The sequence below is a fragment of the Chrysochloris asiatica genome, unplaced genomic scaffold (genome assembly GCF_000296735.1).
Source record: "Chrysochloris asiatica unplaced genomic scaffold, ChrAsi1.0 scaffold00149, whole genome shotgun sequence".
NCBI classification, from domain to species: Eukaryota; Metazoa; Chordata; class Mammalia; order Afrosoricida; family Chrysochloridae; genus Chrysochloris; species Chrysochloris asiatica.
The window spans coordinates 8,890,759-8,905,295 of record NW_006408667.1 but is presented as its reverse complement, the minus strand read 5'-3'; the positions used below and the strand labels follow the sequence as shown (position 1 = coordinate 8,905,295).

The 14,537-nt window shown below is 41.7% G+C and overlaps 1 protein-coding gene across 1 annotated transcript in view; it reads left to right on the top strand.

The window, feature by feature from the left end:
* The first annotated feature begins 12,384 nt into the window (after nucleotides 1-12,384).
* Nucleotides 12,385-14,537, top strand: part of EEA1 (early endosome antigen 1) — a 197,923-nt gene continuing 195,770 nt past the window's right edge. Inside the window, exon 1 of the mRNA XM_006870728.1 lies at nucleotides 12,385-12,414. Coding sequence (XP_006870790.1) covers nucleotides 12,385-12,414 — 30 coding nt within the window. The remainder of the gene's footprint in view (nucleotides 12,415-14,537) is intronic.

Genomic DNA, 14,537 nt, shown 5'->3' with positions numbered 1-14,537 from the left:
CCTCTTTTTTACTGACACTCTACTAAATGATGTCATTCTCAGGACCGGTCCTTTTTGATAACATGTCCAAAGTATGTGAGATGAAGTCTCATCATCCTTGCATCTAAGGATCTTTCTGGTTGTACTTCTGTCATGTCACATTTGTTTGTTCTTCTACCAATCCATGGTAAATTGAACATTCTTTGCTAACACCATCATTTAAAGGCAGCGCTTCTTCTTTGGTCTGCTTTATTCTTTATCCTGCTTTCACAAGCATATGAGTTGATTGAAAATACCAGGTGCATCCTAAACCTTAAAGGGATATCTTTGCTTTTGAACATTTTAAAGGTATCTTTTACCAAAGATTTACCCAATGCAATATGTTGTTTAATTTTGTGACTACTGCTTCCATGGATGTTGATGGTGGATCCAAGTATAATAAATCCTTGATAACTTTAAATTTTCTCCTTTTATTATGATGTGGTTTATTGGTGCAGTTGTGAGTATTTCTGTTTTCTTTATGTTGAGGCATAATCCATATTGAAGACCATAGTCTTTGAGCTTCAACATTAAGTGATTTAAATCCTCTTCATTTTCAGCAAGCAAGGTTGAATCAGCTGCATATTCTTATTTGCAAGTTGTTAATGAATCTTCTAATGCTGATGTTGTGCCCCTCTTAATATAGGCTAATTTCTCAGAATATTTGCTTAGTATGCAGATTGAATATGCATGGTGAAAGAAAACAATCATGACTCACATTTTTCCTGATTTTAAACCACACAGTATACCCTTGTTCTCTTCAAATGACTGCCTCTTGGTCTATGTATAGGTTCTGAGCACAATTAAGTGTTCTGGAATTCCCATTCTCTGCAATGTATGAGAGTTAAGGTTTTGTGTCAACTTGGCTAACCAGGATTTTCAGCAGTGTACCAGTTGAGATGTAGTTATCACTTTAATGATGAGACCTAACATGATGCGATTAACTTCATAATGTAATTTGATATGATCAGCTCTGATCTGATGTGATTATCCTGCGTTGTAAATCCTCACATCTATGATGTTAATGAGACTAGTTGAAGTCTACAGGATTAGGTTGTATCTTCAGTCAATCTTTTTGGAGACACAAAAGGAAAGGAAAGTGAGCACAGAGAGACGGACCTACATCCACCAAGAAAGAAGAGCTGAGACTGGAGTGCATCCTTTGGACCTGGGGGTCTCTGTAGTTTGAAGGTAGTGTAGTGCTTACGAATAGGGCTGTGAACCTCAAGGTCAGCAGTTCGAAACTACCAGCTGTTCCATGGGAGAAAGATGAGGCATTCTGTTCCTGCAAAGATTTACAGCCTCGGAAACCCTGTACAGGGTCGCTATGAGTCAGAACTGACTCCACAGCACATAACCACCACCCCCAGATCCAGAGAAAGGCTGATTCCAAAACACATGGAAATCTCCATGGACTTCCAGCCCTACAGATGCTGAAAGGCAACAAGGACCTTTATTCAGAGCTGGTGCTCAGCATTTGGACTTCTAGCCTCTGAAATTGTGAAAGAATAAATTTCTGTTTGTTAGTCATCCACTTGTGATACATTTGTTATACTAGCTCAAGATAACTAAGACATAATGTTATCCATAATTTGGTATGATTTACACAGTTGAATGCCTTTGCATAGTCAAAAAATTTCTGTTTCAGCCAAGAGCCATCTGAGATCAGTAATGATTTCTCCTTGATCCATATCAACTTCTGAATGTGGATTGAATTTCTGTCAGGTCCCTGCTTAAGCACAGCTGCAGTAATTTTGAATCATCTTCAGCAAAACTTTACTTGCATGTGATATTAATGATATTGTTCCAGATACCATAGAAAGTTATTAGGAAGGAGAACAGTACCATTTTCTGATTTGCATTTTTAAGAGCTATTCCTAACTGCTGTCTAAGAATGGATTGTAGGGTAGCCAAAGTAAAATACAGAGACCAGTTAGTAGATTATTGGAGTCCTGGTGTGGTGCTGTGAGATAACGTGCTGGACTGCAAGGGCAGGGGTTCAAACTCATCAGCTTCCACTCAGAAACCCTATGAAGGATTGCTATGAGCCAGAACCGACTTGCCTGTCCTTAACAACAACAACAACAGGAGTAGACTATTATAGTAGTCTACACATGACTTGACAGTGCCTTGAAGTAAGGTGATAATGGAGAGGAGAGGTTTGGGATAAGTTGTTGAGCTAGACCTGTCAGGACTTCCTAATGGACTTGATAGATGGAGGGAAAGTGATGAGGTAAAGAGTGGAATAAACAATAACACCAAGATTTTGGTGTGAACCAACTAAGTATCTGATACTGACAAGAAAATTGGTGAAGAAGTAGGTCTGAAGATAATAGACAATTTGGTTTGGATCATGTTAAATTTGAGAAGCACATTAAACATTCAAGAGGGAATATAAAGCAGATGATTTGATGTACAAGTCTGAGATCTGAGGAGAGTTTAGAGTGGGAAATAAGGAGTATTGGGCAGAGATAACATGCAGGCTGATAGGTATAGGAAGGGGCCCTAGCACAGAATGTGGGGCACTCTAATGAAAGCTAGGCAATAGAGAAGCCATCAGAGTCTGAGGAGTAATAATGGAGAAATACCAGGAAATGCAGTGTCAAGAGAAAAATATTTGAAGGAGAGAATGAATAACTATTATGAATGTAGTTGAGAATCAAAATCAAAACAGTAAAGTCATTACTGAATTTGGCATCATGTAGCCATTGGAATGGTTGGGAAGAAGCTTTAAATAGAGTGAGGTGAGGAGACAATTCAAGGTGAGAAAGTGAAACCACTACAAGCATACAAGTTTGTTTTTGTTTGTGTGCTGGTTTTGATTTTTAGAGTGAGAAAAAGGAGGAAAGTATGACAGAACTTCTGGACAACATTAATTGCCTAACTGACATCTGTGGCCATGAAGGAAGTCAATAGCTCCAGTTATATGTGTGAATCTGTATGCTCCTCATCACTGGACCAATAAATAACATTCAGAGAAAAGACTGAAGTTGTCAAAGATCATCCATTAGCATTCATGGAGCAGCAGTCAAGAAATCAAACGATGTATTACTGCATTAGCCAAATCTGCTGCACAAGACCTCTATAATGTGTTGAAAAGATGTCAGTTTGAGGACTTAGGTGCACCTGATGCAAGCCATAGTATTTTCAATAACCTCATATGCATGTGAAAGTTGGAAAGTGAGTATGGAAGACCCTAGAAGAATGAATGTATTTGAGTTATGGCAGTGGTGGAAATTATTAAAAGTTCCATAGACTTCCAAAAGAGCCAACAAATCTATGTTGGAAGAAGTACAGCCAGAATGTTCCTTGGAAGCCTGGATAGTCAGACTTCATCTCTCATACTTTGGACATATTATCAGAAGGACCAGTCCCTGAAGAAGAATATCATATTTGGTAAAGTGGAGGTTTGGAGAAAAAGAGGAAGATCCCCAACAAGATGGATTGGCACAGTAGCAGCAGTAATGAGCTCACGTGTAGCAAAGATTGTGAGGTTGACTCAGGACCAGGAACTGTTTCGTTCTGTAGTGCATAGGGTCGCTATGAGGCAGAACCGACTGGATGGTACCTAACAACAAAAACAGGCTTCTGTGCAGTACAGAGAAACTGAGTAGTTGGGGTTAACCAGGATTCAGGTTCTGCTAGGTGAGAGGGAGGGGAGAGAGAAGAGAACAAGCTATTTGTGCAGGTCAGTTGTGGGGGCTAAAATGTTTGAACATAGACGCTGAGCTGAGTTTTGTTGGAAACAAGGACAGTAGGAAAATGGCTGGTAGTAATAAAGTGAGAGCTGTTAATGAATTGGAGGTCTTGAGGTCTTGATGGGGCCAAAGGATTGCTGGTATGGGAATATTAAGGTAAGTAAGCTGAAAAGATTAGAATTCATGTTCAGATAGGGTAAGTAGAACTATTATGTGTGGGAACTGCATGATTAGTAAAGGATATTCTTATATGATTATGTCTTACCCTCTGCTTATTTTCTTTTCAAGTAATTTAAGTTCTCTCTTGTATTATTCCAATGATGGTGTTACCATCAACTGCAGGGGAGTGCACAGCTTTTTGAATAAGCTATGTAGCTAAACAGCAGATGAGAGTCTATTACATTAGTTAAAATATTCCACAGGAGAATTTCAATAAAGAGACTGCCTTAGTATGTGATGCTAATAATCAATTTTAAACAAAATTTCTTTTTGAAAAATACACAAAAAAGTCAAACAAACGACACTGTCACAGTAGGATGTTTCCCGTAGTCTGAAAGCCAGCATCTTTTGTCTGGAAATATAGCAAAGTATGAGTTTTGCTTTGTTCACCAGGACGTATTTAAGTGCACTATTATTGTTGCTGCTGTGAAGTACTCTCAGGTTGGTGCCGACTCATAGTGACCCTACTTAGGGTTTCTGAGGAACAACCGGTGGTTTTGAACTGCCGACCTTATGATTCGAAGTCCAGGGCTGACCCACAGTGCCACACCAGACGTCCACTATTATCAGAACAGCCATCGAGTCGGTACCAATAGTGATTAATAATGTATTCATTGTAGAGATGGCTGTTCTGTTGCAACACACACACAATCAAAAGCAGAATGCGTTTAGGTTAGAGGGAACAAATTACATATATAACGTTTACACTTTAAAGGCAGCTTCACATGAACTCCTTTGAATGTACTGTAATGGTTTGTTGCATCTTCTCAAAAAACCTTAAGTACTTTCCAATATCGTTGTTGTTGTCAGATGCCATCAAGTCGGTACCAATATCGTTGTTGCTGTCAGATGCCATCGAGTCGGTACCAACTCATAGCGACTCTATGGATAGCACGAAACACTGCACAGTCCTGGGCCAACCTTACAATTGTTGCCATGCTTGAGCCTATTGATATTGCCACTTTGCCAATCCATCTCACTAGTGGTCTTCCTCTCTTTCTCTGACCCTCCACCTTACCAAACACGATATCCTTCTCCAGCGACTGGTCCCTTCTGACAATGTGTCCGAAGTCTGAGAGACCAAGTGTTGATAGTTGATCCAAGAAGAATGAAGTCCTTGACAACTTCGATCTTTTCTCAGTTGATAAGAATGTTGTTTATTGGTCCAGTGGTAAAGATTTTTGTTTTCTTTATATTGAGATGTAATCCAAACTGAAGGCTGTGCTCTTTGATCTTCATCAGTAAATGTTTTAAGTCCTCTTCACTTTCAACAAGCAAAGTTGTATCATGTGCATATCGCAGGTTGATAATGAGTCTTCCTCCAATCCTGATGTCAAGTTTTTCTTCATACATCCCAGTTTCTCGGATTATTTGCTCAGCATACAGATTGAATAAGTATGATAAAAGAATACAACCTTGTCACACACCTTTCTTAATTTTAAAACATTCAGTGTTCCCATGTTCTGTTTGAACAACTGTTTTTTGGTCCAGGTACAGATTTCTCATGAGCACAATTAAGTGTTCTGGAATACTCCTGTTTGCCATGTTGGCCATAGCTTGTCATGATCCACACAATTGAAAGCCTTTGCGTAGTCAATAAAGCACAGGTAAACATCTTTCTGGTATTCTCTGCTTTCAGTCAAGATCCATCGGACATTAGCAATAATATTCCTTGTTCCATGTCCTCTTCTGATTTCAGCTTGAACTTCTGGAAGTTCTCGGTCAATGTATGCTTGCAGACGTTTCTATATTACCTTTAGTAAAACTTTACTCACATGGGATATCAAATATATTGTCCAATGATTTCCGCATTCCTTTGGGTCACCTGTCTTTGGAATGGGCACAAATATGGATCTCTCCCAGTCAGGTGACCAGATTTCTTGGCATACATGAATGAGTGCCTCCAGTGCTGCCTCACTTTCTTGAAAGATTTCAATTTTTATTCCATCAAATCTTGGTGCCTTATTCCTTGCCAATTCCTTCAATGCATCTTGGACTTCTTCCTACAGTATCATTGGCTCTTGATCATATGCTACCTCTTGAAATGGTTGCACATCAACCATTTCCTTTTGGTACAGTGACTGTATATTCCTTCCATCTTCTTTTGGTGCTTTCTGCATCAAATAATTGCATTCAATAATTTGCCTAGAGAATCCTTCAATAACAAAAGTTGAGGCTTGATTTTTTTCTTCAGTTCCTCCAGCTTAAGAAATGCTGAGTGTGTTCTTCCTTTTTTGGTTTTCTGATTCCAGATCTTTGCACATTTCGTTGTAATATTTGACTTAGTCTTCTTAAGCTGACCTCTGGAATTTTCTTTTTAGCTCTTGTACCTCCTCATTTCTTCCATTTGCTTTAGCATCTCTACACTGGAGAGCAAGTTTTAGTGTCTCTTCTTACATGCATTTTGGTCTTTTTCTTCTTTCTTGTCTTCTTAATGACTTTTTGCTTTCTTCCTGTATGATGTTCTTGATGTCATCCCACAGCTCTCCTGGTCTTCGGTCTTTAGTGTTTAATGTATCAAATCTATACTTAAGATGATCTCTGAATTCAGGTGGGATATATTCAAGGTCATATTTTGGCTCTTGTGGACTTATTTTCATTTTCTTCAGCTTCAGTCTGAATTTGCATATGAGCAATTGATGGTCTGTTCCACAATCTGCCCTATCGTCTGTCTCTTTCCACAGATGAAGTGAATTTGATTTCTGTGTATTTTGTCTGGTGAGGTCCTTGTGTATAATCTTCTCTTATGGTGTCTAAAGAGGTATCTGAAATGAACAATTCATTGATTTTGCAGCATTCTATCAGGCATTCTCCAGCATCATTTCTGTCACCAAAGCCATATTTTCCAACTACTGATCCTTACTCTTTTTTCTCAACCTTTGCATTCCAATCACCAGTAACGATCAATATATATATATTTTATAATATATATATATATATAATGTTTTATTGTGAACTACGTGATAGTTTACATGGGAGAACATTGACTTTACATTCATCCTGTCGTATATCGTTTCAGTGCCATGGTTACAACCCCTCCATGCATCATCAACCAACCAAAGGGTATACCCTACAAGCCTACCCCCTGGTCATCAGCACACAGTCACGCTCCCTCTCTGGATCTAAAGTCCCTAGCCTCTCCATCTCTCCATGTCATCATCTCTGGCGTCACTACTTCTTTGGGTAGGTTCCCGTACTCCGCTCTTCTCCCTTGATGGTTCCAGGGACCTCCGCTCCTGGACTGCAAAGTCAATCACGCCCCTCCTTTTGCTACAAAACACCTACGTTTAGATTTCCAACCCTCACAGTCAGTCCTTATAGCAATTATTCACTTGACCAATACATCTTAATTTGGTCATTTTTAGATTGAAGAAGTTGGTAGAATTCTTCTGTCATCATCATTGGCTTTAGTGGTTGGTGTGCAAATTTGAACAATAGTGGGATTAACTGGGCTTCCCTGTTGTTGTTGTTAAGTGCTATTGAGTTGGCTCCGACCCATAGAGACCCTGTATAGGGTTTCTGAGGAGCAGCTCGTGAGCTTGAACCGCCAACCTTGCAGTTCAAACGGCTTTGCAGTCTATCACGTTAACCGTCAGCGCCAAACTAGGTCTTCCCTGTAGGTGCATGGATATAATATTATCACTGACAGCAATGTACCTCATGAGTGATCTGGATATATTCTTTTTGACAATGCATACATCACCATTCCTCAATTTGTCATTCCCAGCATAGTAAACCATGTGGTTATCAGATTCAAAATGGATAATACCAGTCCATTTGCTCACTAACGCCTAAGATACTAATGTTTATGCATCCCATTTCATTTTTGACAATTTCCAAGGAACTCTGGTAGCGTAGTGGTTACGAATCAGGCTGCGAACCTCAAGGTCAGCAGTTCGAAACTACCAGCTGTTCCGCAGAAGAAAGATGAGGCTTTCTGCTCCCGTAAAGATTTTCAGCCTTGGAAACCCTGTACAGGGTTGCTATGAGTCGGAACCGACTCCATGGCACATAACAACAGTTTTCCTAGATTCATACGTCATACATTCCATGCTGCGATTATTAATGGATGTTTACAGCTGTTTCTCCTCATTTTGAGTTGTGCCCCATCAGCAAATGAAGGTCCTGCGGGCTTTACTCCCACGGGTTTTACTCAATTTGCATCATCACTGTCAGCTCTACTTTGAGGAGGCAGCTTTTCCCCAGTTGCAGTTTGAGTGCCTTCTCTGCTATTCATAAGGTTTTCAGTGACTAACTACTTGAAAGTAGTCACTCTTTCCTAGTCTGTCTTTGTTTGAAAGCTCATCTGAAACCTGTCCACTGTAGATGACCCTGCTGGTATTTAAAACATCCGTGGCATAGCTTCCAGAATCACAACAACTCACAAGCCAGCACAGTACACAAGCTGTCAGACTAATTAATGGCTTTCCCAATGAATACTCCATTATTGCTTAGAAGTCAAAGGTATTATTCTTTTTTAACATTAGTCATAGTATTTCCTCTTCTCTCTTATTTAAGCAATATTAAAGGCTTCTCTCTTCCTGCCAGAGTAAAAGTCCAATTTCTTGGTTTGCGGAATATTAGAATGTCAGACTCAGGAGCTGTAATTTTCAGGTTTAAACAATGCCATCGATGCCTGGAAGTCAGCTCCAAGTCCACATTCTTGTTTTGGCACCCTATTTTATGACTGACCTGATTATTTTTCCTCATTTACAAAACAGACAGCATAAAAGATGATTTACATCAATATATCTATTATCAAAACAAATTTTGATAGTCTTATGCGAAAGGGGCGATTACTGGCTTTAGAAAGAGAAAGCTATGATCCAAAAGGAACAACTGCAAATTTCTCTTGCCTGTTCAAATGCCTGTTTCTTCCTACCCCTCTCCCATCTTTTTTTTTCTTTCTTTCTGATTTTTTTTACTTTCTTTTTGGTTGAAATGAAAGCAGTGAGTGGGAAAGGGAAGCTAGGCATAAAGGCGAGGGAAGCCCAACAGACTGGTTAAGCACGTCTATGGTCTGCTCACACTCAGGGATGCAGAGGTCATGTCAGTATTTCCAGCACAAACGAGGCTCTAGCCCAGGTTTAAATGAGGCGTGGAGACAGCGCAGTCAAGGAAAGGGTCACACTGACAAATTTTATATATCAACTCGAGGTACAGTGGCAACTATCATCCCAGGTGTGCACTTCTGTCATCGTGATTAGGGAGAACCCTAAATCAGGCCCTAGGCTTCCCCACCCACTCCTCAGCAGTCACGCGGTAGGGGCGCGGGCGCGGGCGCAGCCTCCAACGGAGCGCGGGCGTGCGCTTGGCCGTAGAGGCGTCCGCCGACTCGCCGGAAGACGCGGCGGCGCCAGCGTTCTGCAGCTTGTCCTTCAGCGGCTGCTCACACTGCCGCCGTTTTCTATTGGTCGCGGACCTGGGCCAACCACCTTCCAGCCCCGCCCCCCGCGGATGGACAGGCCGGGAGGGTGGGTTGTTGTCGGCCCCGCCCAGCTGTCAGTTACGAGGGCGTCCCGGCGCTCGCTGACTCCCTCCCCTCCTTCTTGCTAGCTGGCTTGCTCGCGCTCCCTCTCGTCGCCTGCGGGGAAGCCGGGCCGCCCCAGCGGCTGCCGCCACCTCCTATCCCTGATCTCCTTCCCCCTTCCGCTCCCGGCCAATTCCCTTAGCCGGCGCACCCCCGGAGAGGCACGGCGGCGGCGCCGGGTGGTGTTTAAACCATGTTAAGGAGGATTTTGCAACGGGTAAGAGAGTGAAACCGTCTTTCTGGCAGCACGTGAAGCAGGAGAGCCTGAGCCTGTGGTCACAGTGTGTGTCTGAGGACGCTACAGGCGCGCAGGGGAGCCGAGTCGGCGGCGCGGGCGCCCCTCCGCGTGGCTCCAGCCTTCTCTAGGCCCCGCAGCCCGAGAGGCGATTAGGCCTCGGTCGTCTGCCCCGGGTGCGGGCAGTAGGGTGGGAGGGGACGGGCGGGGCGGTGATCGGGAGCCGCGGGCTGGTCACTGAGCTCCCTGCACTCGTGCGTCCTGGACCGGCGTGTGCCCGACTGCTGCGCGGGGCTGTCAGCGCGAGCGAGCAGGCGACTGGAGGGTGTGGTGTCTGCGTTCCTCCCCGGATCCTAGCCTGGGAATGAAAATGGAGAGTTGGCGCTGGTGGGACAGGCCGGCCAGCGCCTGTGGGGCTGCAGAAAGCCAAAGGCAGATTGCGGGGAGTTTAGCTGTGCCCCCCCAACTTTACGCGACACACACCTGCCTTATGCGGCTTAGCGTTCTCATCTGGACGCTGTATGAGTGGAATGTGGTGAAACCCGGCCTAACATGGGCCCAGTGGTGGTTCTCATACTTACTGGCAAAGTCAGCTGAGAAGGAAGCTATTACTCACTGTTGGAAACTTAAAAAAAAAAAAAAATTAAAAATGCGTTTCCCCTCCAAGCCCGTTACGTTATTTTAGCGATCCTAGAGAAAATCCCCAGTAAGTTTTATCTAATGCCATATATACATCGATTCCTCCAATGTCTTCCAATACTGTCTCCATTTGATATTTGGAAAAACCTTAAGATGTGAAGATTATTAGAACATTCGAAAGCTTTAGGTGTATTGTTTGGGATTCAGTTCCTAAAATGACAGTGATAGAAATTTTTTTATGTGAGAGATACTGTACTCAAGTTTATGTTTTGGGTAGCTTTTGCTTTTTGAGACAGTGATAGGTTGTAACAATATGTAAATTATTGAAAAGTAGGTGTCATACCTATTATTTGGTTACTGAGGAACTAGGATAACTAGTTTAAGGGACGAAAGTAATGAGTGAATTAGTACTATTCAGCCAAGGACTATACTAAAGAGTTGAGTCATCCAGTATATAAAACGGGAGTGCTCTTGTTTCTCCCGATCTTTCCTGCAGTGTTAAAGTCATGTGAAACTTGCTCATGTAGTGTCAGATATAGAGAAATAGTTAACGTCTGTATCTGAACTCTGTATTGACATTTGATTCCTTTTTGCAGTGGTTTTGTCAGAGTTTTTGAAATCTTGATAAACAGTGATTTTGGAAGCACCAAGGGCATGCCCTTTGCTCTCACCATTGATTCTTGTGTTCAACAGTAAGCACATCTGTGCAAGATTTACTTGCAGTACTTAGGCACTTTCTTTTATGAAATCTGGAGGAATTGATTGCTTCAAGCCTTAGATTGCACTTCTTTCCTAGTTTCACAAGTGAAAATTAATTTGTGCTTTGCTTTCAAGTTTATAAAGAAAACAAAGTGTTCAGAGTAGCTTCTGCTAATTTAGTTTTAGGTTAGTTTTCAGAGATATGGGCTGTTTTCTGATTCATTGTTGTTAAGCATTGTTGTTGTTGTTGTTATGTGCCGTGGAGTCGATTCCGACTCAGCGACCCTGTAAGCATAAGGATTATGTAAAGATCATTTTCTGTGTTGGTGCATACACATGAACTTTTTAACAGACTTTTCAGTTGAAACTGCCAAATTGGAATTTATTGTTATTATTTCCGATATGTGATATGGACGCCTCACATCTGAATAAGTCAGTTGACAAGGGTATTTTTCAACTTCAGCACTATTGACAGTTGTTGTTGTTATGTGCCGTCGAGTCGGTTCCGACACATAGCGACCCTGAACAGGGTTCCCGAGGCTGTAAATCTTTACGGGAGCAGAAAGCCTCATCTTTCTCCTGTGGAGCAGCTGGGAGTTTTGAACTGCTAACCTTGCGGTTCACAGCCCGATTTGTAACCACTACACTACCAGAGCTCCTAATGGCAGATAATTCTTTGCTGTGGGGACTGCCCAGTTTATTGTAGGATGTTTAGTGGCATCATTGGCAGCATCAGTGTGGGTTGCATCCCCCTGACTTCCCATGTTGTGATAACCAAAAATGTCTCTTGACTTTGCCAAATGTTCTTCTTGTTGAGAACCACTATGTTAAATGTATGCACTCTTGTAGGAAAACTTGAAATGTTTCTCACAGATGGGGGTTATGTGCCGGGGAGTCGGTTCCAACTCATAGTGACCCTTTATAGGGTTTCCAAGGCTGTAAATCTTTATGGGAGCAGAAAGCCTCATCTTTCTCCTGTGGAACCACTGGTAGTTTTGAACTGCTTACCTTGAAATTACCAGCCCGACTCGTAACCACAACACTATCACAGCTTCTCATGGATAGCTACTTAAATTTCTTTTGTTCAGTGTGTATACATGGGTAAGTCAAAAAGTATTGCTACTTGGATTCCAGTTCACACATGCATTGGCTTATCCCAAACAAAATGTGTTTAAACATGTTTCATGACCAGTGGATGACTGTAGATAGATTCTCTCAGTACTATTATTTGTTTTAGTCTCCTTAGGATGCCTTTAAAAAAAAAAAAAGTTCCAGTTGAAACAGTAGCTTCCAGGGGCTCTGCTGGGCCAGTTAAATTCAAGGCAGAGAGGTCAGCTCATTAGGTTATGGCGACTGTTTTTGGGCTCCCAAAGAAGGTAATCTTGATAGATTTTTTTACCTGAAAGAACACAGGACAATCGAGGGTTTATTATGAAGACATTTTAAGAAAATTGAGAAGTGCATTTGATAGAAAAAGGTCAGGTAAATGCCTTTAAGGAATATTTTCTATCACACCAATGCACCTACACATTCTTCTAGGGTAGCAAGGGCTGTCCAACCAGAATTTCATTGCGAAACCTTACCCCATTCACCCTTCAGCCATGATCTTTCCCCTTCACAATTCTTTTTGTTCCCAAAAATTGATGAATATTTATAAGGTACACACACAATTTGAGTCCCTTTGACTTGGAGTACACTGAAGGGTAGAGAATTCTTTGGGGCAGATGAAGACAGCACTGTCAGAAGTGCGTAGACCTAGATGGAGGGTATGTCCAGAGCCAGTAGCCTCATATTTTTGATATTTTTGTTTAATAAATATTTCTGTGATTTACTCTTAAGTTTCTAGCTCTGCAGTTGTTGCTGTTAGTTGCCATCAAGTAGGTACCAACTCATAGTGACTCTATGCACAACAGAACGAAACTGCCCAATCCTGAGCCAACCTCACAATTGTTGCCACACTTAAGCCCATTGATGTTGCCATTTTGCCAATCCATCTAGCTGGGGATTCTTCCTCTTTTTCACTGACCCTCCACCTTACCAAACATGATATCCTTCTCCAGCGACTGGTCCATCCTGACAATGTGCTTGAAGTATGAGAGACAAAGTTTGGCCATCCTGGCCTCCAAGAAGCACTCTGGCTGCACTTCTTCAACACAGGTCTGTTGGTTCTTTTGGCAGCCCATGGCACTTTCGATATTCTCCAACACCATAACTCAAAAGCATCAATTCTTCTGTGGTCTTCCTTATTCACTTGTTCAGTTTATAACCATGGCTTGGGTCAGGCACACTTAATCCTCAAGTTGACATCTTTGCTCTTCAACACTTTAAGAGGGCTTGTGCAGCAGATTTACCTAATGCAATGCATTGATTTCTTGACTGCTTCTTTCATGAGTGTTGATAGTTGATCCAAGAAGAATGACGTCCTTGACAACTTCAGTGTTTTCTCCGTTGATAAGAATGTTGTTTATTGGTCCAGTGCTGAGAATTTTTGTTTTCTTTACATTGAGATGTAATCCATACCAAAGGCTGTGCTCTTTGACCTTCAGTAAATATTTTAAGTCCTCTTCATTTTCAGCAAGCAGAGTTGTATCATCTGCATATCGCAGGTTGTTATTGAGTCTTCCTCCAATCCTGATGCCATGTTTTTCTTCATATAATCCAGTTTCTCAGATTATGTGCTCAGCATACAGGTTGAATAAGTATGGTGAAAGAATACGACCTTGTCACACACCTTTCTTAATTTTAAAACATTCAGTGTTCCCGTGTTCTTTTTGAACAACTGCTTCTTGGTCCAGGTACAGATTCCTTATGAGCACGATGAAGTGTTCAGGAGTACTCCTTCTTCACAATGTTGTCCATAGCTTGTCATGATCCATACAATCGAAAGCCTTTGCGTAGTGAATAAAGCACAGGTAAACATCATTCTGGTATTTTCTGCTTCCAGCCAATAGCCATTGGACATCAGCAATGATATCCCTTGTTCCATGGCCTCTTCTGAATCTGGTTTGAAGCTCTCGAAGTTCTCTGTCAATGTATGCTTGCAGTAGTTTTTGTATTACCTTTAGTAAAACTTTACTCGCATGGGATATCAAAGATACTGTTCTATGATTTCCGCATCCCTTTGGGTCATGTTTCTTTGTAATGTGCACAAATACGGATCTCTTCCAGTCAGTGGTCCAGATAATTGTCTTCCAATTTTTTTGGCAGAGATGAGTGAGTGCCTCCAGTGCTGCCTCACTTTCTTGAAAGATTTCAGTTTGTATATCATCAATTCCTGGTGCCTTGTTCTTTGCCAAGTCCTTCAAAGCACCTTGGACTTCTTCCTTTATTGTCATTGACTCTTGATCATATGCTACCTCTTGAAATGGTTGAACATTAACTATTGCCTTTTGGTACGGTGACTAAGTGTATTTCTCCCATATACTTTTGATGTTTTCTGCATCATTCAATGATTTGCCCAGAGAATCTTTCAATAATGAAAGTCGGAGCTTGAATTTTT